This window comes from Danio rerio, chromosome 22 (genome assembly GCF_049306965.1).
Source record: "Danio rerio strain Tuebingen ecotype United States chromosome 22, GRCz12tu, whole genome shotgun sequence".
NCBI lineage: Eukaryota > Metazoa > Chordata > Actinopteri > Cypriniformes > Danionidae > Danio > Danio rerio.
The window spans coordinates 32,919,908-32,946,579 of NC_133197.1; the positions used below are offsets into that span (position 1 = coordinate 32,919,908).

The following is a 26,672-nucleotide window of genomic DNA, read 5'->3' on the forward strand; positions in this document are numbered from 1 at the left end:
CTTTAAAAACACTTTCCTGTTGCATTATTTATAAACATGAATCTTTGGTTGTAAAATCTTTATTTTTTAACAATTAAGCAACTGTTATTACCTAAATATATTACTATACTACACTTGACTTACATACCTAAATGTATGAATGAATGAATGAATGAATTATTAGATACAATACAAAAGATACCGAAAACTTGTAATGAAGAAGTTTCAATGCAATATCTTCACAATCCTCTATGATGGCTTTATGTCCATTGTTAGGGGCTGAGCACAACACACCATGGCAATATTAAGTTATTGTCATGGGGCCTCCAGCTGGCAGAAGGAAATTTCACACATAACATTAACTGACATTTACCTCCTACAGTTGAGGTTAGAATTATTAGCCCCCCCTGTTTATTTTTTTTCCCTATTTCTGTTTAACGGAGAGACTTTTTTTTTTCCAACACATTTCTAAACATAATAGTTTTAATAACTAATTTGTAGTAACTGATTTATTTTATCTTTGCCATGATGACAGTAAATAACATTTTACTAGATATTTTCAAAACACTTCTATAAAGCTTAAAGTGACATTTAAAGGCTTAACTATGTTAATTAGGTAACTAAGCAGGTTAGGGTAATTAAGGCAAGGCAAGGCAAGTTTATTTATATAGCACATTTCATACACAGTGGCAATTCAAAGTGCTTTACATAAACAGGAATAAAAAAGACAAGTTTAGGAACATAAAATGCAGACAATAAAAATTATTAAAAACAGATAAAAACAAATTAAAATTAGTTAAAATAGGTTATAAAAGAATGAAAAAGAAAACGAAAAACATGATAGTGCGATCTGTCGGACGCAGCACAGTGCTCATTCAGTAAAGGCACAGCTAAACAGATGTGTTTTCAGTCTTGATTTGAATGTGCCTAATGTTGGTGCACATCTGATCATTTCTGGAAGCTGATTCCAGCAGCGAGGAGCATAGTGGCTGAAAGCTGATTCACCCTGCTTTGACTGAACCCTTGGAACTTCTAGTTTATATGATCCTAAAGATCTGAGTGATCTGTTAGGTTTGTATTCAGTGAGCATATCTGTAATGTATTGAGGTCCTAGGCCATTTAGTGATTTATAGACCAGTAATAATACTTTAAACTCTATTCTGAATGTAACTGGCAGCCAGTGTAGAGACCTGAGGACAGGTGTGATGTGCTCTGATTTCCTGCTTTTGGTCAGAATTCTGGCTGCAGCGTTCTGGATGAGCTGTAACTGTCTGACTGTCTTTTTGGGAAGGCCAGTGAGGAGTCCATTACAGTAATCCACCCTGCTGCTGATAAAAGCATGAACAAGTTTCTCTAAGTCTTCACTGGAAACAAAGCATCTGATTCTTGCAATATTTTTGAGATGATAGTATGCGGATTTACTGACTGCTTTGACATGACTGTTGAAACTCAGATCTGACTCCAGAGTTACACCAAGATTCTTGACCTTATTTTTTGTCGTTTGACCTTTAGAGCCAAGGTACGCATTTAACTTGAGAACCTCGTCTCTTTTCCCAAATGCAATGACTTCAGTTTTCTCTTTGTTTAACTGAAGAAAATTTTGGCACATCCAATTGTTAATTTCATCAATGCATTGGCAGAGGGTGTCAATGGGGCTGTAGTCATTAGGCAGTAAGGCTAGGTAGATCTGAGTGTCATCAGCATAGCTGTGGTAGGAGATTTGGTTCTTTCTCATTATTTGGCTCAGAGGAAGCATGTAAAGGTTGAACAGGAGAGGTGCCAGAATCGAGCCTTGTGGGACTCCACACGTCATGGGTGTCCACCTTTACCTATGGTCACCTATACTGACATAGTAACCTCTCCCTTCAAGGTAAGATCTGAACCATTTGAGGACTGTCCCAGACAGCCCAACCCAGTTTTTCAGCCTATCCAGAAGTATGCTTTGATCGACAGTGTCAAATGCAGCACTGAGATCCAACAATACCAGCACTGTTATTTTACCTGAATCGGTATTTTGGCGTATATCATTGATTATCTTTATAAGAGCGCTCTCTGTACTGTGATGTGCTCTGAAACCAGATTGAAAATTGTCTAAACACCCCCTGAAGTTTAAGGAGTTGTTAACCTGGTTAAAAACAACTTTTTCAATGATTTTGCCAATGAAAGGGAGATTTGAGATTGGCCTGTAATTGCTCAATAGGGTGTTATCCAGGTTGCTCTTCTTCAAGAGGGGTTTAACAACTGCAGTTTTAAGTGAGGTTGGAAAAATCCCTGATAGAAGTGAAGCATTTACCACTTTTAGAAGATCCATTTCTAAACAGGTAAACACCGTTTTGAAGAATGATGTGGGGAGCGTGTCAAGACTGCAGGTTGATGCTTTCATAGCTTTCACAATCTCTTCTAAGATTTTACCGTTAATTGTCCGACATAATGTCTGATTTTTTAAGTTGTGGTTGAGCTAGTTTGACTTTGACACAATTTGGCTGATTTGATGAGCTGATTGCCTTTCTGATATTATTGATCTTATCAGTGAAGAAATGAGCAAACTCATTACATTTGCTTTCAGAGAGGAGCTCACTTGGAATCCGACTGGGGGGGTTTGTGAGTCTCTCTATCGTTGCAAAGAGTGTACGAGCATTATTTAAGTTGCTGTTTATAAGGCTTGAAAAGAAAGTCTGTCTAGCAGTGTTTAGTTCCATATTAAAAGCATTAAGACTGTCTTTATAGATATTATAATGGACTACTAGTTTCGTCTTTCTCCACATATGCTCAGCTTTTCTGCATTGTCTTTTCATCATTTGTACTTTCGGTGACCTTGTCCAAGATCCCTTTTGCCTGCCAGTCAACTTCTTGACTTAAAAAGGAGCAACGTCATTTATGATTATCTTAATTTTAGAACTAAACAAATCAAGGAGAGCATCAACAGAGTCTGCAGATATGCTTGGTGCTAGCGATATGGCCTTCATAAACTGCTCACTAGTGTTCTCATTAATGCATCTCTTTCTGACAGAGACAGATCTGTCTTTAATAGCTGGAGTGATCAATATATCAAAGAAGATACAGAAATGATCAGATAGTGCCACATCCTTAACAACAGTCGATGAAATGTGTAAACCCTTAGTTATAAGTAGATCAAGGGTGTGTCCACGATTGTGTGTGGGTCCTTGAACATGCTGAGTCAGATCAAAAGTGTTAAAAACAGTCATCAGTTCTTTTACAGCATTGATTTCTGGATTATCAATGTGAATATTAAAATCCCCAGCAATACTAAAATAATGAAATTCAGAGGTTACTATTGATAACAGCTCTGTAAAATCCTCAATAAAAGCTGGAGAATATTTTGGAGGTCTGTAGATAATGATCAGTAAGATGCGTGGAGACCCTTTAAGTGCTATACTCAGATATTCAAAAGACAAATAGTCACCAAATGACACTTGTTTACACTCATAGACATTTTTAAACAGGGCAGCGATGCCTCCACCTCTCCTATTAACTCTGCAAACACTCAAAAAGTCAAAGTTTAAAGGAGCTGCTTCATTCAGAACTGCTGCACTACAACTGTCAAAAACAAATTAAAAAACAAAAACAAATTAACCTTTAAAAACAAATTAGGCAAGTTATTGCATAATGATGGTTTGTTCTGTAGACTATCAAAGAAAATATAGTTTAAATGGGCTAATAATTCTGACCTTAAAATCGCTTTAAAAAAATTAAAACTGCTTTTATTCTAGCCGAAATAAAACAAATAAGGCTTTCTCCAGAAGAAAAAATAATATCAGACGTACTGTGAAAATGTCCTTGCTCTGTTAAACATCATTTGGGAAACATTTAAAAGAGAAAAAAGAAATTCAAAGGGGCTAATAATTCTGACTTCAACTGTATATTTACCCATATAAATGCATATTGAACTGACTTCCTTAGGCCACTGGGTGGCACAGGCCTTTACAGTGTTGCTTGAATCTTTAATTATGCTTGGATTCTGTCATACGAGTGCCAGTTTTCTCTCCACATGATGGGTTTCTTAAATATGACAGCATCTGAAATACAAAATTGAATTTAAAATCATAGTGTGTCTCTTCTATTTATGTTAAAACAAAATTGCGTTTAAAAATTTGATTTAATAACCCATTTAGTATCTACTACATATTAGAAGACAGACGAGAGGTATCCTGAACTCAACAGAGCTGGTCACACTTACCTTTTGTGTAACATAAAAAGGCGAAATAGTTCATGATTAGTATAAAAGAAGTAAAAAATTTGAGGATTAAAATTTATAGACATTTTAAGAAATATATCAATTACCTGCTAAGGGTGTTGACTGTCTGTAGTTGATGGATGAGCTCCAGAAAAACAGCAATGAGGTGTTTTTACATACAGATTCGAAAAACAAATGGCGAGATAATAAAGAATCTTTTCACTGTTTCAGCATTAAAAGGTTTCTTTTTTAGGATGACTCTATTTAAAAGTATACTTTACTAAGTTACTAACTATACTAACTATATACTTGGTTACTAACTTTACTAAGTGTAAGGAACCTTTAAAAACATCTGTATGCATTCCTTCAATCGAATTAACACAAAAGGTTGGTATTGCTCTATTATTTTAACTTTTTAAAACAAAGCTGCTGCTTTTTGGGTAGAAAAAAAGTACAAGCTTAACATTGAAAATAGTTTTTTATTTTTTAAGAAAAAAGTATGATTCCCCAACAAAGGCTTTCAGGATCATGGTATTTCGTACATTTAGGTTTAGTGGAGAAACTCAATTCACAAATTCTGAAACTGTTTTGATTTACTAAAATAAAAAAATAAAAAAGGTCATTCACCCCAGTGGCTTGATTTTCCCAAATTTTACACAAATGTAGGTTGAAACAACTCTCCAATTTTTTAGAGAGTGTTATCAATGTTGTAAACTTAACTATAATAGCATCACAGACCATATTCCTTTTTGGGACATTTTTTACAGAATACATGTTTTCATTATTACCTTGTGTGAATAAATAAAAGGAGTTTTCATAACCCTTTTATGTGAAGTCTGGGGCCCCTAAGTTAAATTTAATGGTTTGGGTATGGATATGAACCCAAAAACTAATAAACGTTCAACAAAGAAAAAATGTTATAATCATCAATAATATTTTAGGTCAATTTTTAAGCTTTAAAGTACTTTTCTTTTCCAGAAAAAAAAATAAAGTTATATTGGATTATACACTTTATTTCATCATTTGAAAATAAGGGTAGATAACTGGAATACAATTTCCCACATGAAAAATTGCTATATAGTAATCCATCGTAAATACAGAGTTTCAGAAGTACTGTAAAACAGGTACTAGGCTGTAGAAATAAACATAATAAACTTTTGGTTTTTAAAAGTTTTGCTACAGTATTTTATTTATTTATTAAACAAACTCACAGCCAGCTGTAGCATAAATTTACAAAGTTATTAATATTGTAATATCCACAGTAAATCACTTAACAGTATGGATTTAAATATTGTACATTACTACAGTAAGTTATTTATTTCATTTTGTTTGAGTTGTGTCAAACAATAAAAATATCTCATTGAAATACCGAATTTAAACTTATTTTTCATTAGTATTTGAAATTGTTTTAGTCTCCTCTAGAAAATTCCAAAGCATTTCCTTCAGAGACATTACAGGCGTCTTGAAAAACAAATATTTGTTATTTAGCATTGTAACAGACTGCCAGAGGGAAGTTATAAACAGGAATTAACTTATGAACTTTTGGTAATTCACATTTGTATAATATTTCATTTTAGCCTCACCTTTTCCACTTATAATTTTGACAACACATCGACAGTCGTGTACGGTTACATTTGAGAGCAGGAGCAACTTCCGCTGACCGGTTTTATTTCCAGGCCGTCGCTGCGTCACTTCCTTCTCTTCTTCAGGACTGTCTTCGCTAGAGACAGGCTGAAACGGTGAGCGGAATAACATCTCAATACATCCTTACACATCATAATTCAAATAAACATTTAAGGTGCTGTGACGTTTTATTTATGCGTGCTGCTTATAAATCCGCCAATATTGTGGCTGTTAAAGCGACAGTATATTGGATATTTATATGAAATATCACACAACGTCCGTACATGGCGGCCATTAGTGTGATGAAGGCGAGTCTCAAAGCTTAAAAATGTAAATTAAAGCTTAGCTCACTTCTCGTTTTCATACTGCAATACACTGTTTTTTCTAAAAAATAATGTATTTACACTGTTAAGCGGTGAATTGTTGAATACTTGTGTGGGTTGCATATGTTTAGCATATGTTACCGTTTCGTCCATAACGTTAGTTTAATTCTCCTTCCTAATAATAAATGATTGGCTGCTTTGAGATAAATTAGTGTTTTGAGCGTTGCAATTTTGCCTTTTGTTGACGCATCGTAGGCTAAAGTTTACTTTTAGCTAACATCGCTAATTTTCCTGATTCAAAAGCGAGATGTGCCGTGTTATATAATAATATATTTATAATATGTAACTTTAACGTAAACTGTGTGACCTTAGAGTATTTGCATTGAAAACTTAAATGTAGGCCCAGTGTCTGTATATTGCATGTCTACATTACAGATAGCTTTAAAGAGTGGTTGTATTAAAAAATACCATGACCTTCATTAAGTGTAATATGTTTATGAAGGATTTATGGATGACTTAATAAAGCTTTCCCTCCCCGTTTTTACTAGAAGGAACCTGATTACAATTTTGTGACTGCTATTTGTCATCAAGTAGTTCCTATGCTAAATGTCATTAATATTATTATTTTGATTTAGGTGAAGTTGGTTTTATATTCACACATGTAGTTTTCTCTTTAATATAACGTTAATTTCATTAAAGTATTCTTTGCATATTTTGAATAGGGAAATCATTAGTTGCAAACATTGTGCAGTCAATTAAATTGTGCCAATGTTGTAAAAGTCATACTTGCATGCTATTTCAGATAGAATATTTAAAGTACAACATAGACATTAGGGCTGCATGATATTGGATAAAAAATTGATATTGCAATGTTTTTTCTCTTTGATTTTATATTGTGATTAGAAATCTTAATATATTATATATTAAAATGAAATTATGAGTGCTTTATGCTTTTATGGAGAGGGTCTAACAGTATTCAGGTACAGAAATTGAATAATCAAATATAAAATAACATTGCATAGACTACATCTTGTAATATATTCAATGAAATGAATGTTTATTAAACTTTATGCTCTATTCGAATGCTTCAAACTCTCTTAAAATGCTCATAGTCGAGTCTTTAAACACTTTGCAGATGATAAACTTTACCTCTATTACGGTTTGATTCTGCAGAGTCTTCGGAAAACTCATGCGTTTCAACCTGTGGTTTCTGGTCAACTATAATCCCAACCTAATTGCGTATCTTGGAATGGGAAATTGCAAACATGCACATTTTTATGTAGATGCTCAATACGTTATGAAGCCCTAATAGGCATCGTGTCACTGTTCAAAAATGAACGAATGTGCGAATATAAAACCAACTTTACCTTAATATTATTTTGTGGAGAGACCGTTACACTGATATTTTATTTGTCTTCTATATATCAGGGTAAAAATGTAATGTATAATAAAATCATAATATAACAGAACCCTATGAAATTGAACCAAAAATTATTACACTTAGTTGTGATACTTTTAACCCCTTTTTTTGTATTTGCCCCATTCATCGAAATTGGATGTCAATTGTTTTCTGCCCGTCATTAATTTCTGCTTGTTCACTCTGTAGGCATCATGGCGGCCCTCAGACCCCTAACCAAACCTAAGATCGTCAAGAAAAGGACCAAGAAGTTCATTAGACATCAGTCTGACCGCTATGTCAAGATCAGGGTAGGCATCTTCCAGGATTATATAAATTTCCATTTAAATGGGGTTCATAGGAAACAATATATCTGTGTATTTTTGATTTTTGTTGGTTGTTACATTTGCTTAAGTTGCATTATTACTTTTATAATTACTGTATTATGCACCGAGAACGTTTGGTCAGCGCATAGGCCCTATTAGCATTGGTCCTTTAATATTATAAAAATAATTATTCTCTAGAATAAATCACACTTTTTGAGGGTCTAAACATGCTCCAACTGCTGTTTTATAAGAAATATTTCTGTGTTAAAAGTTCCAAGTGTATTGTACAGTCAACTTTTGTATAGTAATGTTAGTCATCATTTTAACACCAGGCATGCATTAAAAGGAAATTTTTTGCTTCCCATTTCAAAAACTAAAGGCTGATTTATACTTCTGCGTCAAACACTGGCATATGCTACGGCGCTGACGCATAGCCCTTCGCCGTGGCCATCGCCGTCACTGACGTGCACCTCTCAAAAAATGTAACTACACGTCGCAACAACGCGTAGCGCAAGCTCTGTGATTGGTCGGCTTGGTAGCGCTGACGAGTCTCGGCGGGACTGAGATCCGCGCGAATGGCGCAAGCCCGATGTAGTGATTGTTTACAAGTGTGGAGTCCCGTGAAGGAGCTCCGGATGGAAAGTTGTGTTTTGTGTTTACCTCATAGTTAAAGTTGTTGCACGTCCGCCGGTTTCTGCCTCAAAATGAGCGAGTTTGAGTCACTTGTACAACCAGGAAGTGTTCAGGAAACGCAAAACAGAAGCGAAGAAACTCGACATAGAGGAACATTTACACCTCACTGCCAACTAGCATTTTGTAAGTGTTAATGCAGACCAACAGAGACAGCGCGCAGAAGTATAAATGCACAGCTGCGCGCGTTGCATGCGCCGTGAGTTACGCCGGTCACTTGACGCAGAAGTATAAACCAGGCTTAATGCAGAGCAACGTACCGTGATGTATAGAGGAATGAAAATATGGAATGAATTGCCATCAGACATTACATGCTTTGTAACAAGTAAAATGAGGTTTAAAAAATCATTTAAAAAATATTTAATGGAACAATATTAAGTGGATTGTTGATTTGGATGTTATGTATGAATTTTGTATTTTAATGTTTTTATTAGTCTTTGTTGTTGTGTATTAATGTAATTTTGTGTTATGTTCGATGGACCCCAGGAAGAATAGCCACTACCTTGGTAGTGGCTAATGGGGATCCAGATAAATAAATAAAAAAAATAAAAAACTCAGACTTTGCTCAAATGCCAGAAGTGAAGAACATTTACATTTTATGGGTTTCAGAAGTGGGTGTGGCAAAATGGCTCGACAGCGCCATGTATGCACATTTGACTGAGTTTTTTTATTAGCTTAAATTATTATTTGCGACAAATTATTTGTTCATTCAAGGGCAACGGGTGGCGGTAAGCCTGAGTGCAAAGTCCTTTCCATTGCTGATTTAATTATTAGAAGTTGTACTTTTTAAATATGATGGGCATTTACTTTTCATAACTATTATGCAGTAGACCACAACAGTCTTTTTGATATTTACTATTTGCTGATGAATTTTAATAGTCAGACCTGTTCTGATCACTGAAGTTAATTAACAGCATTTTTGATTTGTTTTGATGAACCCATCTGTTTGCATTAATGTAACTTAAAAAAAAAACTTAAATAGCTAAATTTATTGGGATCATTATAAATCAAATTGGCATTTAATGAATTTTTAGTCCTCTCCTCTCCCTTATTTAAATGGGTAGACAGCCAAAATGAAAATTGCCATTTAATCACACTCCACTTGATCCAAACTTGTCCACAAAGCATCTTCTGAAATTGGAAACATGTAGCCATTTACAACCATAGTGGTGCATAAAATACTACTAAAGACATTGGTTACGGGTTCCCAGTTGTTAAAAATGAGTCTAACATGTTTATAACAAGTAAAGGAAAAGTAATTGTTGACCATTTTATTTTTGGGTGAACTGTCACTTTAAATTTGATTGTTTTGTTCCTTGGTATGATTTTCATATTACATTTTGCTTCAAATCAAGGATTGTAATGTTGAATTTGTCTTATCTGGTTGGGTTGGTTTATGACTTGCAAGAAAATAAATTTTTATCGCAAACCAAAATAAGAAACTTAAATGAATAATCTCTCATCAGGCAAACTGGAGAAAACCCAGAGGTATTGACAACAGAGTGCGCAGACGCTTCAAGGGTCAGATGTTGATGCCCAACATTGGTTATGGAAGCAACAGGAAGACCAAACACATGCTGCCCTCTGGATTCAAGAAGTTCCTGGTCCACAATGTCAAGGAACTCGAAGTCCTCATGATGAGCAACAAGTAAGAGCCAAAATAGTCAGTAGTAGAGAAGTGAATGTGATTTGTGTTTGACTAACAGCTTTTAAATCTTTCAATTGGGTGCTTCTGATAACACATAACTGTGCTATTATCTCTGTGGTCGTACCTGCTGAATTCTCCATATTCATCCCAGGTGTAGAATTCAGAGAAATAGCATTGCAGAGGAAGTGCCCATTCCACCGCTAACTCTGTCCGTAGTCAGCTGGTGGAAGATAATCTGCTACAAGTGACTAGCGCTTGTATCCGGGTGTTCCTCCTAGATCCTAAAGTTTGTGTAATGAAGATTCTTGGGTCTCCTTTTGCTTTTAAAGAAGTTGTGTACTTGTTGTTATTTGATACTTGATCGGTATAAAAATGCATGCGAGACCTGTGGTACGCAACACTTTAGTGTTGGGGTTATGATGATTTATTAGTCAGAAACTGAGAATGAGTGATAACCTAAAACTTTTGTTTCTCTGCAGGAGTCATTGTGCAGAGATCGCTCACAACGTGTCCTCAAAGAACAGAAAGCTCATCGTTGAACGGGCCGCACAGCTGGCAATCAAGGTCACAAACCCCAACGCCAGACTCCGCAGCGAGGAGAACGAATAATCTGGATATCTTGTTGTCTTTTCAATAAAGTGTAAAATGTTAAAAAAAAAAAAAAACAATTGTTCAAGTGTTCGGTCTCATTTTTCTGACCTCATCTAGGCTCAAATCAGATTTTTAACACATCCTTAAATGCAATAATTACGGTAAAACAGTAGTGAAGTGGTTAAGTACACATTGATTTAATTTTTGTGATATGATCATTTTAGCATGTTCAGCATAACTTTGTTTCTGTACTTTAATGTTTTTTCAGTGTCAAGAACTTTTGTGAGGCATTTTTGTGTTCTTTGAACATTTTTAGCACTAATTTGCAAAAAAACTTATGCATCTACACCTATTGTTGAAATTGCTTTATGAAAGCCCAATTATTTTTTTATTATATAAAAGTTAATGTTTCTGCAATTCAGTTTCGTTATTTTTTTTAAAAAATTTTTTTATTTTTTTTAATGAATTGTAAATTAATTAGTTCACCCAACAATTAAAATTGTTATTTACCTTTATTTGTTCAAAAACTATTTGATTTGTTTGACATATTTTGGAAAATGTCAAATATGGGCACTCATAGAGCATAATTTATTTTCAAGTGGAAATTCAATTATTTTTTTTTTTCAAACAGTATTTTTTACTAAAGAACTTGTGCGGTCAGCAAGTAGCATTTTTGAAAGAAGTTATGTTTTTAATGTGGATTAATACCACACAAAGGACCATAAATTAGGAGTTTTTTTGTGAACTAATCCTAAAGTGTTCTAATAATTCCAAATTATTTAATATTGCTTGTTCTTTGTGTCCTTTCATTTATATATATATATATATATATATATATATATATATATATATATATATATAAATTGAGCTCAAATATGAAAATAGTTAACAGATTTTGAAAACCACCTCGTCTAAAATGTTGTTTCTATAGAAAGAGGCTTCAAGCTTTAAAAGCAGGTTGTCTGCAGGATCTTGAGCCCTTAATTTCAAAAACAAAATTTTAGGCCTTAAAATATTAAATTCACTGAAATCCTGTATTGTAGGTCCTAAATCATTGTAAATAGGTTTTAATTTTCCCTTGTTTATGTAAAGCTCCCCAACTGATCCAACACACAATCACCAACAATACATCTCAATAACTCCGCAAAACTATAATATTATAACAATATGTAGTCTATATGTTTAGTTTTAATATATATTTAGGATTAAAAATGTCATATATATATATATATATTTATATATATATATTTATATATATATATATATGTATATTTATATATGTATATTTATATATATATATATATTTATTTATATATATATATATATTTATATATATATATATTTATATATATATATATATATATATATTTATATATATTTTTTATATATATATATATTTATATATATATATATATATATATTTATATATATATATATATATATATATATATATATATATATATATATATATATAAATATGTATACATGCTTAGACACATTATTTAAAATAAGTGGCTGATAAATAGCTAATTAGAATTTGTTTTTTGATAAGGCAATTACTTTTTTTTGCTGTGCCATTAAAAATATCTTAAAAAGTCAAAAATTTGATTTGGTGAAACATGCAGAAACCCTCAAAAGTCAGTTTTTATTTCCACAACAACAAAACTAGTCCATTGTGGGTTTTTATAACTACAAACCATGATATAATCCACACCTGGTCGATCCTAACTGGTGTCCATTGATTCCACAGCTCCTGCTAAGGGGTCTCCTTGAAGGCTCTCGAAGATAGTGGCCATCTCTGCATTGCTTCTGATCTGATTGGCGAAGTCTGCCATGGCAGGGCTTTTTTCCACTTCACTGATGGACAGCAGAGCGGCGACAGCACGCATGGCAGATCTCCTCAATTCTTCCTGCTTCTCAAATTCTTGCTTCACTGAACCGGCCTTTACCTTTGTATTACAAAAAGTAGGTTGTTGTTTACTAAGAAAAGATAATGTTACATCTTTACAGATACAAAACTGCTTTCAAGTTAAAGGCCAAAAATGAAAATGACCTCGTTCTCCAAGTTGGTTTAAAGTTTAAACCTTTCCAAGTTTCTTTCTTCTGCTGAACACAAAATAAATATAGTTTGACTGTTGCTGGGACACATGGACTTCCATAATTGGAAAATAAAATACTATGGAAGTCAAAGAATTTTAGCAACTAGCATTTTTCAAAAATTCTTTCGTGTTCAGCTGAAGAAACTCGATGTTTGAAGAAGTGAAGGGTAAGTAAATAATGACTGAATTATCATTTTTGGCTAAGCAATCCCTTTAAGTTTTACCTTTGTAGTGCAAGTAGCTTTTAGTGGCTCCACTAATCTTTCCAGCCTTTGTACGACAGCAGTTGGACACAATTTCGAAAGTCTTGCGAGCATAATGAAGGTCAGCATCTAAAACAAAACAAGTTCTAAGTTATTTTGTAATGTATTGGACAAAGTTAGCATAAAGCACTTTCATAAAGAAAACACACTTTAATATCGTAGTGGTCTTTCAGGCCTTCCTCAACATGGTTCAGAAATTCAAAGATGTCCAAACAGTCCAGGCAGCTGTCCAGCAGAGTGTACATGCATTCAAACGCCGCTTTACGGACGTCCAACCCATCATCTACTGTGTGCTTGAAGGGACCCATCTCAACCTGAGACATGATTTCAAATGCATAGATTTATGTACAACATTCTAGTTAGTTTCACAAATATATATATATATATATATATATATATATATATATATATATATATATATATATATATATATATATATATATATATATATATTATACAGTTGAAATCAAAATTATTAGCCCCCTTCTATTTTTTTCTTCTTTTTTTAAAATATTTTCCAAATAGTGTTTAACAGAGCAAGGAAATTTTCACAGTATGTCTGATAATATTTTGTCGTCTGGATAAAGTCTTATTTGTTTTATTTCCGCTAGAATAAAAGCAGTTATTAATTTTTTAAACACCATTTTAGGGACAAAATTATTAGCCCCTTTAAGCTATATTTTTTCTTGATAACCTATAGAACAAACCATTGTTATACAATAAATTGCCTGATTACCCTAACCTGCCTAGTTAGCCTAATTAACCTAGTTAAGCCTTTAAATGTCACTTTAAGCTGTATAGAAGTATCTATAAAATATCTAGTAAAATATTATTTACTGTCATCATGGTAAAGAGAAAATAAATCCGTTATTAGAGATAAGTTATTAAAACTATTATGATTAGAAATGTGTTGAAAAAATCTTCCCTCCGTTAAACAGAAAAATGGGGAAAAAATAAACAAGCAGTCTAATAATTCAAGGGGGGCTAATAATTCTGACTTCAACTGTATATGTTTAGATATTAATGATTTTTACACACCCTTTGTTTCACCCTTCATGTTTTGGAGGGTATGTGCTAAAAATATACAAAATTATCTCTGTTAATGTGGTTTCCAAGTGTACACCAAAAGCAACAACAACAACAAAAATGCTGTTGGGCATGTCACTTTGTATAGAAACACTATAAGCCTATGGACATAAGGTCCACCGTTGTTATTTTGCTTCCCAAGTATCTATCCATAGACCATACTTGTAATATCAAATGCATTACATTTACAAAAGCTTTTTTTTTTTTGAAAGTTGAGAAAGACAAGTGTTTTCAAAATTTTGTGTTTTAAGGCCCCTAAACCCATGGTGTGTAAAAGTTTGTTTGCATAAAAGTTTTCAGTGTAAATGCCACCCTAACGTTCATAAATTGTACCTCTCGAACGAGGTCTTTCCTGATCTGCGTCTCATTGTATAGATGTGGAAGGAGTGATGTCAAAAGTCCACGAATTAAGGAAGGTTTATTGTGGGCAGCAGAATTCAACATAACTAAAGCCACTCGCCGAACATTGAGGTCAGGATCCTGGAGTGTTTTCAGAAAATCACCTAAGAGCAGAATTACAAAGTAGGTCATTAATTCAAAGCAATGTATTATCTTAAGAAACGCACAGAGGAGCATATTGAGTCAAATAAAGCCTAATTACCAATGCATCCTTTGAGGAGTGAGTCAATAGGCATAGGGTGGTCAACAATGGTGAACTTTACTGCAGTTACAACAGTACTGCGTGAAAGAGGGGACCCTGAAAAAAAAAGCAAATATTTACCTGGCTTTAGTCTAGATTTGTGCTGCCCGAATATGCATATAAAAATTGGATTTTAAAAACCACTACAGGTGTAAAACTATTCTGTTTTCTACTGAGCAACACAGCTAGACACCTACTGTCCATAAAATTATTTCAACCTGCTTTAACACAGCTACAAATATGATTGTTCAAGTCATCCTGGAGATTTTTCTTAGCTGGTTCAGGTGGGTTTGATTAGATTTTAGAGATTAAATCAGCAGAAGACCCTCTAAAAGACCTATGGTGTGAAGTCAGGGTAACTCACCTGAGGACAGTTGTTTCTTTAGCCTTGGCAGAAGTTCAGATGGGCTGACCAATGTGAGTTTTCCCAGACATTCGGCTACAATATTGCGAGTACCCTCCTCTGCACATTCACAGTGCTTGAACAGCAGAGCCCAGATGTTTTCCACATGAGGTTTGAGACTTTCGGCTGACAGAGCGCTGATCATCTCCTTGAGGGAGTGCAGAAGCAGGTACTGTCTCTTCTGCTGGCTGCCTATCTCTTTGAGCATAAACGGAAGATATTCCCCTAAGTTTCCAACACAAATATTTCCCAGGGCGAAAGATGCTGCAGACTTGACTTCTTCGCTAGGAGAACCGAATGCTTCCATTATGACTCCCTTCAACTCCTTCTGCCCTTCAAAATTCATAAAACGTCCGATTTCCCCAAGACAAAGCAATGAAAGGATCCTCACAGGCTCTGATGATTTGGGGTTTTTGACATCCTGGATTAAGTTAGAGACCAATCCAGAAGCTTCTTTAGGACAGACCGAAGACAACGCTGCTACACATTTGGCCACCGAGTAGTAGGACTGTTTATGCACAGACATGGAGTCAGCCGACTTTGAATCATAAAAAGGCCCCCTCAAAGCTTTCAGAAGATCACTGTATCCCATGTTGTTAGCCTTTGTTGCTACAAGAACCTGGAAGAATTGTAGGATTGAATTAAGAGCACCTCCTTGTAGCAGTGGAGAATGGACTAAGTTAAGCACTTCAGGTAAGATTGTACCCCCAATCTTGCTCAGAGAGGAGGGGCAAACTTTGGCCATACAGGTGATCAGGTTTATGGCTACCTGTGAGATATGCATATCATTCTCCTGAATCAAAGCAGGCACCTCACTCAGTATGGACTCTATCAATGGGGGCTTAAAGCTGTCGCTGTAGTTTGTGACTATCACGTTTAGGACTGTTATTGTATTCAATTTGAGGACTCGCTGGTTTTTCCGCAAGAAGGACCCAAGCACTGGAATCCCCTCAGTCAAAATGGGTCTCAGGTCAATTTTAAGTTGCGAGGACGCTACAAGAGTCAAGGTCTTTACTGCGATAAGCCTGGTGATTTCATTTTTAAGCCTTTCCAGAAATATCTGCAAGGTAGGCTGTAAGTCAGCACCAAGGTGGTCGCCCAGATGACTCAAGATGTGGCCCATGCAGAAAATGGCCCGCTCTTTCACCTCTTGGTCAATGTCAGCTGCCTTCAACCTCTTTGAGGTACAAGCAAATATGTTCTTCACGTAAGGCTTAGCATCAAAAGAGACAGGCTTCTCCAGTGGCCGTATTAGTTTCACAATCTGCTGGGTGACTTGAAGAGCCTCGGATGTGATTTTGTAAAATGGATCTTCAACACATTGAATCACTGGTGTTAAGATGACACTAATGTGTGGGTGGAAGACTTCTGGGTTGTGGCTACTCAAGAGGACATTGAGGAAAGAAAGGGCATCAATCTTCATATTTGAGGAGGATGACTTGTCTGTCAAGGAGTAGATAATACCTGGGGAAAGATAAAGCCTGATATGAATGTATGTATTCAAACAATCAATGTGCCACAAAACTGGATAAAAAAGCACACAAAAGGTCCAAAGGCAGCTTGATAAACTTTGACGTACCTGGTTATAATAAAGTATCAGGCATTAATTTATTAATCCAAACTCTTTTTCATAAATTACTCTGAGGATGGTGGACAGAATTGGGATGTTTGCTAACAGTTTACCACTGCCATCCTTTTACTCCAAATGAAATAAAACTTGTGAGTAAAATAGGGTCATGTAGGTTACTCATCATTCTTGCCCAGTATAAATAGTATCACCATTTATAATGGGTTCTATAGGGTTTTACCATGACACACGACTTGCTTCTTGTTTATTCATTCATTAATTTTCTTGTCGGCTTGGCCTCTTTATTAATCTGGAGTCGCCACAGCGGAATGAACCGCCAACTTATCCAGCACGTTTTTACACAGCGGATGCCCTTCCAGCCGCAACCCATCTCTGGGAAACATCCACACACACACACACACTACGGACAATTTAGCCTACCCAATTCACCTGTAACGCATGTCTTTGGACTGTGGGGGAATCTGGAGCTCCCGGAGGAAACCCACGCGAACGCAGGGAGAACATGCAAACTCCACACAGAAACGCCAACTGAGTCGAGGTTTGCAGCAACCCAGCGACCTTGTTGCTGTGAGGCGACAGCACTACCCACTATCTCGGTTGTTAGTATAGCATTTTATACTAAATGTTGTTTAGCCTGACCTGGAATCAGGGCTGGTATGTGCTCTCCTAGTTCACCAGGCAATACGTTGGCCATCTCTGTCAGAAGACTAAAACAGCCTTGCCTACATCTCATGCTTTTCTCCTTTAGCTGTCGGTGTAAGGCTTTTACTATTGTCGGTACCTGTAAAAGCAGAACTGTTTTTAGAATATATGCACAAGATGCTTCAGGTAGGTTTGGTAATATCCACAAAGCAGGAGTACCTGCTTCTTTAAAAGAGTGACCGCTGGCTCCTCTTTAGACTCTGTGTCCAAAGTGGGACCGTGAGGATGTCTGGTCTGTCTGAGCAAGGCCACAAATGCTGAGAAAATGTCTGTCTTAACATTCTCCTCACGTTCTTTGAAGCGGGACACCAATGTCGGGCCTACGGATCCATAGAGCTCCACCAGCAGATCCCTTCGGCTGCTGATTATCGCCTCCAAGCATTTTACAGAGGAACGCCGCACCTTCCAGCTCATGTCATCATCGTCACTGTATTCATCGTCAGACTCTATAGGTTAAAAGGGTGTTGACTGTGAAAAACATGCTGAGAGCTACACTGCCATCTGCGTTTTCTCATAGCTATAGAAAAAACAGGCCAGGACACACCAAGCCATCAGTTGGCCATGGCTTTGTTGGACCATCAGTCCGAGTCAGTCTGGCTAGTTGGTTTGGTGCAGAGGTCACCAATCCTGCTCCTGGAGAGCTACCTTTTCTGCAGAAATCAGCTCGAAGTTTGATCAAACACACCTGAACCAATTATTAGAACCGGAAGCAGCACTTGTGCTTGGTCAGGGTTGCAACTGAAATGAGCAGGAAGGTAGCTCTCTGGGAACAGGGTTTGTGACCCTTGTTTGGTTTGTTCCACCTTTCGTCCTGATTAAACATGTCGAATTGGCATTGGGCTGTTGTCTGTTAAGAGAGTGCTCTAACTGGTTATTCAGCAACGAATCAGTGAAGTAGCAAGTTAACAATTCAAGTCAAGAAGAAACACAAAAAGACTATAATTTTGAAACATTTCTCAAATATTTGCAAATGATATGGATTATTAGATTATCAGATGTATTTTCAGGAGCAAATTCCTCAATGGCCAATGACAATTACTGTGATAATAGAACTGAATGCTACTTTGTTTACGATTTGCAAGCTTAAGTCGGATATTCCGAGTTTGCCGATCTGAACAAGAAAACATAAACTGAAAACAGAAAACAGTTGGGTTTCGTTGGCTCTAGATCAGGGGTGTCAAACTCGATCCCTGGAGGGCCGAAGCCCTGCACAGTTTAGTTCCAACCCTGCTCCAACACACTTACCTGTAGGTTTCAAACAAGCCTGAAGGACTCAATTAGTTTGATCAGGTGTGTTTAATTAGGGTTGGAACTAAACTGTGCAGAGCTGCGGCCCTTTTGGAACTGAATTTGACACCTGTGATCTAGATGTTTGGTGTCAGCTTGGTGTGTAGCGGCCTTTATATGTACCATTGGCAATAATTGGTAATGAATGTTAAACTGTAGCATCGTAAAATGATAGTCAGATTTATCACCCTGATCTTCATCCTCTCTATCCTCAATGTCCATACTGTCATCCTCATCATCGTCAGCATCATAGTTGTAATTGGGGTCGTAGGAGATGTACTTTAAACACAGCTTGATAATTGTTGGGATGTGAGGGGACATTTCCTTTGAACATCTGTCAGAAAAAATGAAAACATAAAACTAATATATTTATTTCACAATTTGTGACATACAGTAGTGGCCAAAAGTGATGTCAAGTTTAGACAAATTGATGTATTTGTCCTTTATCAAATATTGGTTTTACACTGTGTAGCTGCGCTTGGAGAATGTAACGCTATAATTTATGTGCTACAAATTTCAATTCTTATCATCTAGTGATAATACCTGAAAACTTGCTTAATGAGAAATGTAGTGGAGAATCAATGAAATACTGATAACTGATTATGTTTTAAATGCTGTATTATTTATTTATTAAAGTCATTTTTTCCTTCAAAGCCTTTTCCTTTCTTTATTTGCATAGTGAAAAAAACCCATATTCTGTAATTACTGTTCACAATTAAGTTTGATAATTAAATACCTCTACAAAGTTTTACTGGTATATCACATTTAACAAAACATAACAAAATAAAATAATTATAACGACTAAGCCATAGTACCAGGGTTCCATTTTACATTTCAGAGTGTAATGGCTTGTAATTCTGCACTCATATAAATTATGAAAAAATATTTTGTGACATCTCAAATTAAACAAAGCATACTATGAAACAATAAACCTTTTTGTTTTGTCCATATGATATACAGTAGTCAAACATTTCATCAAAGTTGTCCAAAAACTTCTTATGTTCACTACTGTATATCGTATTGCATAAAGCTATATAAAACTAATAATGCTATATATAAATGAGCAAAATTGTGAAATATGCTAAAAGATATTTTCAATCTAGATCAGGGGTGTCAAACTCAATTCCTGGAGGGCCGAAGCCCTGCACAGTTTAGTTCCAACCCTGCTCCAACACACTTAACTGTAGGTTTCAAACGAGCCTGAAGGACTCAATTAGTTTGATCAGGTGTGTTTAATTAGGGTTGGAAATTAACTGTGCAGAACTGCGGCCCTTTTGGAACTGAGTTTGACACCTGTGATCTAAATAATAAACAAAAATATATGTATAAAATGTAAATGTAAACTAAAACGGTGTAAAAAAGTAATTACAACTGAAAACACATAAAAAAAACATTAATATTATAAAGCATAGTGTGATGTTTAAAATGTAGAAAGGTTTTAGGTCAAGTAATATAGAAATAGTTGTACCTGCTAACAAAAGCTTCAAACGCTTGAAAGCAGAACTCGCGTAGCTCATCATCCTCCACATTACAAAACTTCACCACCATGGGCACAATCTTCTCCAGGTGTTCACCTTCAGACCATCAAACACTATTAATACACTTTCCAAAGCATAATATTATAAATCTCCAAAATAAATTTTAACTTATTTGCATTACATTGTTGATTTTGCCAGCTAGTAGGAACTGTATGAATAAACCTCGATCATAGGTTCAAATTTGGTTTGAACCAGGGCAAGTAACACTTGAGCAGTTTCAATGGTGCCATGACCCAGATTTAGGATGGGGTGAATGCAGTGCTTAATTTGTAAATGGATAATTTCCAGAACAAAAAAATTAATTAAAGGAAAGGAAAAAAAAAAGTTACCGTGATTGACGTCCACCACACACTTTCAGTTTTTCAGGAACATGGCGTTACTAAGCATTTGAGCTGAAACTTCCCATTTACACTCTAGAGACATCAGAGACTAAGAGTGCTTTCACACTAGCACTTTTGGTCCGCACCGGGGTTCGTTTGACGTCATAGTACGGTACGTTTAGCTAGTGTGAACATGCCTTCTGAACTCAGGTGCACACCCGTGAACCGTACCCGAGTCCGCCTGAAAGAGGTGGTCTGGGGTACGATTCATGCGAACTCTGGTACTCTGGTTATCTTCTGATGTGAATGCAATCGTACCAAATCACGGAAGTGAACCGCCAACTGTACAACAAACTATCGTTGTCATAACATTCGTTCGTGTTTGTGTGTGTCAAGTTTCGTACCTAGGTGACACGCGCAGGACTGAGCCAGGGCAAACGCAGTGATACACGGTGATGTCTGCTTGTCTCCTCCAAAAAACAGCTTCTGCAGACACTGTGTGATGTTCTGAATGTTTATAATAAGTTTGCTACAGATGGACGCGAGTCGCTATCTACATGTCCGAAACCAAAAGCTTCAGTTAAAGCAGAATGACCGCGATGTGCGGAAGTCTTTCCATTTTTGCGCTTGCTTTCGTGACCGTCACCTAGCAACTGCCGTAAACGAAAAGCAGCTCGATGACGCAAGCGTACCGGGGTTCAGAAGGAAAAAAGACAGTGTGAACACAAACCAACTGAGGATGTGGCAGGGGGGAGACAATCGAACTTGGGTACGATCCAGGCAAATGAACCAAGTGTAAAAGCACCCTTATTTTACATCTTGTAAAAAGGAGAATAATAGGTCTCCTTTGAAGGTACATATTAGTAACTAAAGGGTCTATATCATAGGTTTTAAACACGATTCCTGGAGGGCCAGAGCTCTGCACAGTTTTGCTCCAGCCCTAATCAAACACAGCTGATCCAACTAATCAAGGTTATCTAAGTGCCATTGATGTAATGCAAGTTAGCTAGTTGGAGCACTGAAGGTAAACTTCACTATCTGGGGTGCAGAACTGGAAGAGCTCAACAAATCCCTACATTACCTCAACATTGTCAGCCAGAGTTCTAGCAGAAACATAAAAATCAGCACTTACCAATCCGGTGTCCTCCTTGTCTGCTGATGGTGGCCAGGCATTGGATGTAAGTGCGGACATTGGCAGTTGGGGGTCCACGGGACAGTTCGCCCATGAGGTGCTCAGTGAGCTGGGTGAACAGAGCAGGACTACAGCTGGGCACCAGGTGACCCAGAGCAATAATGGAGCGTTTCCTTACGGCCATACGAGAACTCATTAGTTGAGCGAGAAGACTTGTCAGGATGGACTGATGGAAACTCACCAGAGCAGTGCTCAACCTGACAAAAAAGCATAAGGATGATACATAAATAAACTTTTCTCGTGCAAGTCCAAGACATTTGGACCAACCTGCTGAGCATATCGGAGAGAATATCCAAAGCCTCCAGCTGAATGGACACATCATCTTGCATTCCCATTGCTCCAATCAACTGGGATGTGATCTTTCGGCATACACTGACTGTAAGGCTCAAACCTTGAATATAAGACAACAACTGTAAGAAAAAATGAACTGAATAGTTAGATATCTCTATTAAATGACCGTGATACCTGTTGATGAAGGTGGCAGTTCAGCAATGACAGTTTTCAGGCCCATGCTGGAAATGTCCCTCAGTTGCTCCTTGTTGGACATCATGTTTGAACAAAGAGTCTCCACCATTGTCTCCACCTGACACTCCTTTACTTTTCCCACCAAAGGACCAAGACTGCATAAACCAAAAATAATCATAATCACAAATTATAATGGAAAAGACATGATGGAAGAGGATGAGTTCAAGAGTACCATTTGACAGCCAGATTCTGCACTTCTCCGTTTTTGTCCTCCAGAAGTTTGAGCAACATAGTCACGACTTTCCTCTCGCTCTCCTCGTCCAGTTTGATCGAATCCTTTTGCAGCTCCATCATCAGGTCATTGGCTGCCATGAACCTTTAACCATAATCTTCATCATTTTTTATTTCATAACTACTTCACTTCATGCTGTGGTAACTACAGTGCCAAATGATTGAAATGGGAAATTTCTCATATGCCTTTGTTTGTAAAGTAGTCCTGAAAAATCTTCATTTAATGGGCCAGATGGACATTCGCCTTACCCCTTCATCTCCAAGCAAACAGAATTGGGACCCCCCTATCCTTTGATGTGAACGCACATACCGAGGGATAAGATAAATGGAAGAGCTAAGAGGTAAAATTAGGATTGGGCCTAAAACACATTCCCTTTTTATGGTAAATGCTAACAAAATCATACAATTTTTTGAAGCAGCAAATATGAAACTCTTTCTTTATTTCTTGTCTTTTTTCTATAAAAAAAATTATGGTAGTCTCTATTAATCTGGGGTCGCCACAGCAGAATGAACTGCCAACTTATCCAGCAAATGTTTTATGCAGTGGATGCCCTTCCAGCTGTAACCCATCACTAGAAAACATCCATACACACTCAAATACAACAAACAATTTAGCTTATCACCTATACCGCATGTCTTTGGACTTGTGGGGGAAACCAGAGCACCTGGAGGAAACATTCGTGAACATAGAACTCCACACAGAAATGCCAACTGACACTGCCAAGGCTCGAACCAGCAACTTTCTTCCTATGAGGCGATTGTGCTACCCACTGTGCCTTTTGTTTTTCTTCAGAGGCCTTTACATAGGGCTGGGCGATTTTTCAGATTTTTTCGATTAATTCGAATTTACGTTTAAATTAAAAAAAAATAAATAAATAAAAAAAATAAATAAATTAAAAAAAAAAAAAAAAAAAAAAAAAATATATATATATATATATATATATATATATATATATATATATATATATATAATACATTATAATGGCACCAATGCGCTTTGGTTCACTCTATGAAGCAGGAAGCACACCAGAAGTGCCTCTCGGAGCCGCGCCGCGCAGCACCACGCAGCGCCTTGGATTTTAGAATTCTAAACAGATTTCTATACACAAACCGGCGCCGCCCAGCCACGATTCACGAAGCAGTTCATATTTCAGCCGTGCCACAGAGTGTCATCTGATTAGTTTCATGTTAAATATCATGAGAATGTGTGCGTTTGGTGTGTGATGGTTTAAACTGTCATGTGCGCGCCGTGTCGCGCGCTTCTGGTGTACGACCTGCTTGACTGCCTGTTAAAGCGTGAAGTCATGTAGGATTTTACTTGTTGCATTAGTCTGAGTCACGTCTGTGTGTATTGTCAAAACATTCCCTCATCAAGTCGACTAACTCGATCTCAACATGTATGAAGGACGTAAAAGCCTGCCATGTGAAAAACCGCGCTGATCTTTTGGTTTGAACACGAGTAGAGGTGAGGGACTGTAGCAGTGAAAATGAAAGTACCCGGCCCCATGACGTCATTTAGCGGACCTAGTTGAAAACCAGACAAATCAGGCAGCATAATACAGAGAGTGCTGCAAACCGCATCAAATGATCGGTATTTAAAAGGGGAAAAAATAAAAATAGATTAAATATATTATTTTATATTAGACACACATATGGTGCTTGTATTTGCTCCTGCTATACGTCCACAACTTCACACATTGGGTTAAATTAGGCTTTACAGTTTCCATGTTCAGTCCTTTTTCTTCCACTGTAAAAAGGCAGCAGCATTACAACCTGTCATTTAATCAGAAGACAAAGTCAAAGCCGAGCTGACAGCCAATCTTTCCCAGGCTCAGCAAAACTTGCAAAAAATACCTCTGTATTCCTGCAACTGCAATATTTACACAAATATTTCTTATTCAAATCTTCAGCACCACTATTTAACTCGTGAATTTGTTTTACATTTTTTTCACACCTTGATTGAGTTTTGTATGACATGGCCATTAAAAATACAATGCTCCTTAACCAGATGGTTTTTCAAGTTACTTTTAAAGTGAATGTTACTTCAGTCATGTTGTTGAGTCATTTTTTGAGAAAACTAGTAACACAATAAAAAAAATTAAATAAAAAAATCTAAATCGTGAATCGGTCAAACTTTATAAAAAACCTAGATTTTTTTTTTTTTTTTTTTTGGCCAAATCGCCCAGCCCTACCTTTACATAAAAAAAAAAAAAATCTGCCTTTAGGCTTTCAAAGACACCTAAGGAGATCAGGGCAGGTTTCCTTTTTAAATGTTGCAAGCATACAATGGTAATGTTTTATTTATTTATTTATTTATTTGCTACACTTATTATAGTCTAAGTCTTACCATGGTATTTGAGGTATACACAACCAGGGAAAAGTCTTGACAGCTATCCCAGTTGTAAGTGTAAAACATAATAACTTGACTTCTTGTTGATCATTTTGAAAAGTGGCAGAAGGTAGATTTTTTTCGGCTGAATCATCTGTTGAACTGCATCCCAATCATCACAAATACTGCAGAAGACCTATTGGAGCCCACATGGGCCCAAGATTCTCATAGAAAGCAGTCAATTTCGATGAAGGAAAAATCATCGTTTGGGGTTACATTCAGTATGGGGGCATTCGAGAGATCTGCAGAGTGGATGGCAACATTAACAGCCTGAGATATCAAGACATTTGTGTCGCCCATTACATTACAAACCACAGGAGAGGGCAAATTCTTCAGCAGGATAGCGCTGCTTCATGTACTCCACATCAAAGTTCCTGAAAGCTAAGAAGATCAGGGTCCTCCAGGATTGGCCATACCAGTCACTAGACATAAACAATATTGAGCATGTCTGGGGTAAGATGAAGGAGAAGGCATTGAAGATGAATCCAAAGCATCTTGATGAACTCTGGGATTTCTGCAAGAACGCTTTCTTTGCCATTCCAGATGACTTTATTAATAAGTTATTACAGTCATTACAGAGGTGTATGGATGCAGTTTCCGAAGCACATGGGAATCATGCACAATATTAATTCTTTTTTCCACTGCACTACGACTTTATATTCTGTACTTTACATTATTTCTGTTAAGTAAAATACTTTTGGCTTAGAAAAGTCAGACCTTACTGTCCAAATTAAATAAATAAAAAATCAAGGCATGATCATATTTGATTTTGGTAAAATAAGCGTAATCTAGAGGCATTTTCCTTTCATATAAGCCACTTCTGGTACCAAATAGACAACTAGAAGTCAAGTTATTATTTGTTGTTCCTACAAATCGGATAGACAAGACTTTTTTCAGTGTGTAATTGTATGGTGACAGGGTACACACACACACACACAAAACATGATTGCTACACCTTTAATTTCTTATAAAAATTAATCATGGTTTATATTAAATCTTGTTTTGTGTGTGTTTGTACGAAAAAAAAGACAAATTCTTACATTTAAATACTTGAGATTCTGTTTAGTCGTCAACAGTAAAATAAAAAAGTAATATAACAGTGCACACTTCATGCAAGCCAGACCATTTATAGCATGTCAACAATATCTAGTTTTACAGTAACAAAACAAGTAACGTTAGGCTTGTCCCTGTTTATTCCACTTCTCTTTTTTCAAAGAGTTTTAAAGTTTTGTGTAAGTTAAATCTTTAAAAAAATCAAGTTTTACATAAAACTCCCGGTAACAGCTTTGTCATTGGCCTATTTCTGTAAACATTAGTCATGAGTCTGAAACATGCGTCTCTAAAATACTCTTACCTAAAGTCTTTGTCAGTGGATGTCATTTTTTCCAACAGATTGGAAATATAAAAAGTAACGTTCGACATCTTGACGGTTAAAAGTACAGCGCTTAATGGACGATGCAAAATAAATAATGCCGAAAGTTTAGCTGAGTTTAATGAAGACCATTGCGCCTTACTGGACACTGGAGAGACTGGGACATATGACACTTTCGAGCAGTTATAAATAGAGATGAGTGACATTAATTTAACTCACTCTGCCGCCATCTGCTGGAATCAATGTGAACTGCAGAGCGCGGACGG

General features: G+C 36.3%; 3 protein-coding genes across 6 annotated transcripts in view; 1 reads left to right on the top strand and 2 right to left on the bottom strand.

Annotated features, from left to right (window-relative positions):
* The window catches only part of ssuh2.4 (ssu-2 homolog, tandem duplicate 4), a 34,843-nt gene extending 29,027 nt beyond the window's left edge, over positions 1 to 5,816 (bottom strand). Inside the window, exons 1-3 of one of the 3 annotated variants that reach the window (XM_073936176.1) lie at positions 5,758 to 5,816; positions 4,282 to 4,319; positions 3,868 to 4,016 (exon numbers count right to left, since the gene is read on the bottom strand). In XM_073936176.1, coding sequence (XP_073792277.1) covers positions 3,868 to 3,881 — 14 coding nt within the window. In that variant the 5' untranslated portion in view covers positions 3,882 to 4,016; positions 4,282 to 4,319; positions 5,758 to 5,816. The remainder of the gene's footprint in view (positions 1 to 3,867; positions 4,017 to 4,281; positions 4,320 to 5,757) is intronic. The other 2 variants (XM_068216216.2, XM_068216215.2) reach the window with 2 other exon arrangements.
* A 55-nt stretch (positions 5,817 to 5,871) lies between these two features.
* On the top strand, positions 5,872 to 10,848 carry rpl32 (ribosomal protein L32). 2 transcript variants are annotated; one of them, NM_001040043.3, is made up of 4 exons: positions 5,872 to 5,913; positions 7,727 to 7,827; positions 9,999 to 10,180; positions 10,660 to 10,848. In NM_001040043.3, the coding sequence occupies exons 2-4, from the start codon at positions 7,732 to 7,734 to the stop codon at positions 10,787 to 10,789; spliced, it is 408 nt and encodes a 135-aa protein (NP_001035132.1). In that variant the 5' UTR covers positions 5,872 to 5,913; positions 7,727 to 7,731; the 3' UTR covers positions 10,790 to 10,848. The 2 variants fall into 2 exon arrangements, with proteins under 2 accessions (NP_001035132.1, XP_073792624.1); XM_073936523.1 differs by having other exon boundaries at positions 5,873 to 5,913; positions 7,727 to 8,141; positions 9,019 to 10,180; positions 10,660 to 10,845.
* A 1,647-nt stretch (positions 10,849 to 12,495) lies between these two features.
* cand2 (cullin-associated and neddylation-dissociated 2 (putative)) lies at positions 12,496 to 26,456 on the bottom strand. Its single transcript, NM_001110518.1, has 15 exons — positions 26,389 to 26,456; positions 22,587 to 22,730; positions 22,355 to 22,509; positions 22,157 to 22,280; positions 21,830 to 22,086; positions 20,308 to 20,413; positions 19,028 to 19,173; positions 17,712 to 17,998; positions 17,490 to 17,631; positions 15,224 to 16,726; positions 14,821 to 14,916; positions 14,553 to 14,722; positions 13,283 to 13,447; positions 13,095 to 13,202; positions 12,496 to 12,720 (listed from the first exon to the last, which is right to left on the bottom strand). Exons 1-15 carry the CDS (start codon positions 26,454 to 26,456, stop codon positions 12,496 to 12,498), a joined length of 3,696 nt encoding a protein of 1,231 aa, NP_001103988.1.
* Positions 26,457 to 26,672: the final 216 nt, after the last annotated feature.